At 51.5% G+C, this 6,070-nt stretch overlaps 1 protein-coding gene across 1 annotated transcript; it reads right to left on the reverse strand.

Annotated features, from left to right (window-relative positions):
* Positions 1-2,498: 2,498 nt before the first annotated feature.
* LOC119099439 (uncharacterized) lies at positions 2,499-5,932 on the reverse strand. The gene is made up of 3 exons (XM_037222596.1): positions 5,768-5,932; positions 4,041-4,162; positions 2,499-3,701 (listed from the first exon to the last, which is right to left on the reverse strand). Exons 1-3 carry the CDS (start codon positions 5,870-5,872, stop codon positions 3,611-3,613), a joined length of 318 nt encoding a protein of 105 aa, XP_037078491.1. The 5' UTR covers positions 5,873-5,932; the 3' UTR covers positions 2,499-3,610.
* Between the last annotated feature and the right edge of the window lie 138 nt (positions 5,933-6,070).

A 6,070-nucleotide genomic window follows, 5' to 3' on the forward strand; every position in this document is an offset into this window, starting at 1 on the left:
GTGGTAAGCGCGTCAGTGCGCTAACCATTACGCGTCTGGGATACCAGAGGCACGGGGTGTGATCCAAAGGAGACCGCCGTTCTTACCAGGGTGAAAGGCAGGCGACGCCATATGGCCTCAGCAGCTGAGTGTGTCGTTAAGTCTCAATGACAGGCAATGACAAAAACATCACCGTAGGTAAACATCACGTCTGGAAGGCGCCGACATCGCCGGTGAATTTAGGCTAGGCTTTTTAGGCTTTTAAAGCTTTTTTAGGCTTTTCAGGCCAGAACTTAGGCTTTTGAACTAGACCTGCAGCTTTGCCCATCACGAGCTCTGCGTTGTTGAACCTTCCCTAGCTAATCTTTGACGCTTCCGTATTTAATTTCGTTCCGTCCACCTTGAACTGCTGGTTATTGACCGAGCGATCGCGATTCGCTTCAGAGCGGGTTTGCATGAAGATGCTCAGACTTAGGCAGCAGTATTTCACCTTGGTGATTATGGCCCGGTAGAAAAAAGCGGGAAGTCTTTTGTTTTTCTAGGCAGATAGCGACAACGTGAGCAACACCAAAAAGAAATTATATGGAATAAGACAATCTCAAAAATATTGATCGCGGCAATTCTGACGCCTCGATTAAACGCTTCAGAATTGCCCCGATCAATATTTTTGAGCGTGAACAATTTCTCATTGGCCTCCATATATGCACTCGCCGGATTCTCCCACAATGGAATTTTCGGATATCATGAAAAAAACATTGTTTTTGTCTTCATTTTCCATCCCTTGCCACAGACGCGCTGATGGAGTACAAAAACACCGTGCTCCACAACATAGTCAAAAGTCTGGTTACCACGCAGCATCTGACACGTTAAGGCGTAATAGCTCGAACAGCTGGTGGGGCTCAAGGACATGTCACATATCACTGGGTAGGAGATGGTGAAAATCACGCTACGGGATATTACATGGGGATGGAGAAGAGTTAAAAGAAGTCCGAACAGCGAGCCCCCCGCGCCCCAATATCAACAAATACGAACGGGATGAACGGGATGTGTCCCCATCTTCTAAATACCACATTGAAACCATATCTTGCGGAACATGTGATTGCTATAAAATGTAATCTTTAACCATAGTTAAAGCCTTGGATTTAACTGCGTTTGCTTCAAAATCCGGTTTTAGGATCACTGAATCCCAGTCTTTTTCTTCAAAAAAGTAAGTCCAAGTACGAGTCCGATTCATCCACTAATCGAACGGGTTCCCCGAGATCGTGTGTAAGAAGACTTTGGGTGCGGGCTCAAATCAAAACGGGTTCCTCGAGATCGTCTACGAGAAGATCATCGGTGCGGGCTCAAATCAAAACAGGTTCCCCAAGATCGTGTGCAGGAAGACCATGGGTGCGGGCTCAAATCAAAACAGGTTCCCCGAGATCGTCTCCAAGAAGGTAGTGGGTGCGGGCTCAAATCCCAACCAGGTCGGCTTTCGGGCTATGAGCGCAGCCAGCACCTCACACCCAGCCGAATTCAGCGACATCACTGACAGGGACAGCCACCCCGAAGTTCCACTGTACAGAATTCCCCACGGTCGGGATGGTTTCTGCAGCACCCATCACCACCAGGCGTGGGGCCTTAGTGAGGTGGGACGCTAAAAACGTGATCCTCGCACCGCCCATTCCGCCATGGATGGCATGGACACGATTGCCTCTTGTGTTGCGAATATGTTTAGTCTTTGTTTGGTTCACCTGGGAACAGACTTGGCGATTCGATAGAGAGAGGGAAACCAACATGACAACTAGCAGAGCTGTTCTTTGTATTTGAGTTCTGCGTATGCTATTTCCTGAATATTCACCCTGGCCTACATCCAATGCATCAAAGGTCTCGTCGCTCAGCGAGCCATGCTCTAAACGCAATCAGTGCACCTTACGCATTTGGAATTGGTCATCCGATAGGGTTCTCGGGCAACTGAGGAATATGAGCGAGTCGGGTAGGAAGGAAAGTAAATCGGAAGAAGAGATAAAAACTTCACTGACGGTCACCTGCGCAAAACGGATGCGGGAGCTTAGAGCAACACATTCTGACAGTACATGGCTGGGTTGTCGGCGAGCCAGCTGGATAATTGTGTACGGCATTATGAAGATATTCATGTTTTTGGACCGACATGTGTAGAGATATAGGAAGCAACACAAGGACAGGGGATCAACAGATGTTTCCGTCACAACCCGAACATAGGCGCATCGTTATTCGATGCATGCATAGATGCTCGGTATTTCGATACATGGTGATTTATCAGGCCATTCTTCTCATGAGGCTTCTTTATTATTGTTGTGGTTGCTGTGATTTGCACACTACGCAGTGGTAGGTACCGTTCGATGCTATGGCACGTTATACGCGATAACATATGCCGTTCATCACGTACTGTCAGATGCATTCTTTGTGGCTGGAGATAGCGGTACATTAACCAGCTGTTTCTGGAAGCTTTGCAACTTTTCAATGAGCAATTCACTTAATCTTAAAGCCATATTCACCATACAATAATACAGCCCGGTGAAAGAGTGTTAATCTCTGTATCATATCATTTCTCTGATTCTGCAATCATCGTTAGATTGGGCTGGCCTGAAACGAACAATTTCTACAGGACACGCGCTAATGCTGGATTGCATCGGAAAATTCACCAGCCGCAACGGGTCGATGGGCCCTAAAACCTACAATTATATTTGGAAGTCTTATATAGGCTTGGCGCATTCAGTCTGTGTATAACGGGCCCGAAATATGCCGACTGCTACAGATTGGCGTGAGGTGTGTTCCTGCCTCGTTGGATGGAGCTGAGGCGTGTTGGGGTTTATCAGGATGTTGATCTGTTGGTTTGGTGTCGACTGTGGGGCATTTGGTTGAGCAGCGCTTTGAAAAATATGATTCGAATACATTCAGTGTTCTGGTGATAACCTTTATAGCACCATGAAGTGCGACAAGTATTGACACCTCAAGGTCAGCGTTTCCCATTCAGACAAAAGGAACCAAGACCACCCGCCCCGTCTACCACTTATGCTGAACAATCGGGAGAGGTTGTATATCATGGGGACCATCCCATGTCGTCCTAAGATTCAAAATGCGTACAGATACACGCACTCACGGGTTAGAAAGTTGTTTTATTAAGAAACAATGGTCGAGCCGAGTCGCCTCCGTCGAGCGCTAATACTGAACAATGAGCAGTTACCATGGCTCGGATCCGCCATTTCTGGGACGTAACAGAGGGCGGCACATATGCAAGAAGCTGACGCACTTAAATCATAACTAATCTACAGTGATGATGGTGACGCAGTGTCAAACAACAACAAAGTGATCTGGCTACCGTGAGGAACGGATCACCTAAACATCAGTCAGACGCTCCAATCATGATGAAGCTGAAAATAAATAGCACCTTGGAGCAGTTAACAGGTACAATGCAGTGATTCGTCGCATTCTTTTTTTGCTTCATGTCCGAAATGTGCTTGGAATGCGACGGTCACAGTTGATCCACAACACTGATATGCTTTGCTACGGAAGCGGGCCGAGGTAGCTGGTTAGTTTTTATCGAAGCCGTGGTGTCTTGTCCAGCGGGTGGATGCCACTGCCGCAGACCCCTCTCCCACTTCAGGTCGGCTCATGCAATAACAGTACATTTGCAGTTGATGACCCCAGTGGCAATGTTGTCGTAGAACTCCACACATGGTGCGTTCGGTGGACATCGGCACCTGTAAGGAAAGCATACCCGGATAGTTAGAACAATGGCGTGCATCAATAATCACGCGTAATGTGGGTACCAACTGCGATGCTGGAAGTACACCAGCAACACCACATAACCGTCCGAACAAGTAGCATTTGCCCTCAGGGATGTATTATGGAGGGAAATCAGGGACGCACATGGTTCACATACAGCAACGCGCCGTGCACCCAAACGTCCATGTCAGCATCGCTGGGCCATGCGGTGCCAAGACCCCCCCCCCCCTCCCCTTCGGGACCTCAGCCGCCAGCAGCGGCCGCGGGTCTGCCGACCGGCGCCGGGCTGCGCCTCACCCAGGAGCCGGACTCACCGGGGGTAGAAATGCTTGGTGGCCAGCGTGTCGCGGTCATAGACGCTGAAGGCGCAGATGCTGTCGATGCCGCACTCCTGCAGATCCTCCCAACCAGAGCCGCCGGCCTCGCGCACCGCCCGCTGCAGCGGCAGAGACGCGGGTCAGCGCGAACACGAGGTCAGGGGGACACCGGGTCAGAGGGGACGTGGAGGCTGGGTGGACACGGGGTCAGGGTAGACGCGCGGTCACAGGGGACACGGGGGCTGGGTGGACACGGGGTCAGGGTAGACGCGCGGTCACAGGGGACACGGGGGCTGGGTGGACACGGGGGCAGGGTGGACGTGGGGTCAGAGGGGATACGGGGGCTGGGTGGACACAGCGGCAGGGTGGACACGGGGTCAGAGTGGACACGGGGTCAGGGTGGACACGGATTCAGAGTGGACATCGCGTCGGAGTGGAAACAGGTGCAAAATGGACACGGAATCAGGGCAGACACGGGGTCGCAGTACATTGGCAGAATGAACGCAGGGCAGGAAGGTCACAAGGTCAAAGTGGTCACAGGACTAGGACATACCCGGAGTTGAACGCACGCAGTTGAACGCACACGGGTTCAGGGAGGACAACGGGTCAGAGCGGACGAAATGTTAAACGGGAGGAGAGTCGCGGTGTACAGAGGTTTAGGGTACCACAAGCTCTCTGCATAAGCATAACCTGTATCAACATAACCTGTAAAAGTACAAGTCATAGGAGGGTAAAAAGCTAAAACACGGTAACATCAATGACCTCGACGTATGATAAAAGGCAAAGCACACAAAGACCCTCATTATAAAAAGGTGTCAGAAAAGGCGCACATTCCGTCATGTAATAACTTGGCTGTTTTCATACATGTTCGTTTGTAAGAAAACCTTCGAGATGGAGTGTGAAGCAACATAGCGAACTGGGTTAACAGCGCAAGTTTACAGACGTTGCCTACCAGTAGGACGGCGTTCATGAATGCGACGAAAACGGTGCCTGATGGGCAAATTCTCAGCCAACGCGAACCAATACAGCCTACGTAGCAGAACGAAACGTTATGTAAGCTAACCTATTATTTTCGTTATGCAAGCTAACGCATATGTAAGCTAACCTATTATAAGCTACATATATTATATATTATGTAAGCTAACCTATTATAAACGTTATGTAAGCTAACGCATATTATTTTCAATGTTTATTTCATTTTCAGATTCCTTCATTTCACGTTCAATTTTTTCACGCCAGGGCCAACAATTTTGAACGGTGATCTCTCAGTCAAGCATGCATTTTTTACTTCCTGAGCATGTCATGCACTATCAAAATGCAGTTGCTAAATCCAAGTAAGAAAAACTAATCAAGTAAGATCAAGCGTTTCCCAAGTTGTGCCGACATAAAATCGGTAGTTCAAAAATACACCAGTAAGGTGTGAGCTCTGAGTTCGTCTCAGTCCACGCCCAATCCTGTTGTTTGGCTTCAGCCAAGGCCCAGCGGCGGACACCCGTCCCAGCCCGGCAGGCACGCTGGGTCCCCTCAGGCCTCCACCCAGCGCGTGAGCAGCACACGAGCCACGGGCGGGGTCACGAGCGGGCTGCGGCAATGTCTGCCGCGGCTCGCCGGGCCATCGGGGACCGGCAGCCGGGCCGGGGTCCACCTCCGCACGCAGCGCGCCCCGCGGTGGATCTAGCGCGTCATCTCGCTGGGAGCGCGCCGGCGGGAGGCTCGCCTCTCACCTGCAGGCTGAGGGCCGAGGTGGCCGACGCCAGCAGCAGCAGCAGCAGCGTGGTCAGCAGACAGGCACCGAGCGCGCCGCCCTGTCGTCTGTCGCCGTCCTCCATCTGTGGCCGGTCTCGGAGGTATCACCAGTTAGTCGACTGCCGGGCCGCGTGGTCACGCTGCTCGCGTCTCGCCTGCCGAGCAGCCACGTGCAGCCGTTTATATAGCCGGCGACAGACGTGTGTGTGCGGCGCGCGCGCGGCGACGGCCGCCGCCCATTGGCGCGCGCCGCGCCCGGCTGGGCCGGCGCTGGCTGATCG

The sequence above is a fragment of the Pollicipes pollicipes genome, unplaced genomic scaffold, assembly GCF_011947565.3.
Source record: "Pollicipes pollicipes isolate AB1234 unplaced genomic scaffold, Ppol_2.1 Scaffold_4740;HRSCAF=5597_pilon_pilon_pilon, whole genome shotgun sequence".
NCBI lineage: Eukaryota > Metazoa > Arthropoda > Thecostraca > Pollicipedomorpha > Pollicipedidae > Pollicipes > Pollicipes pollicipes.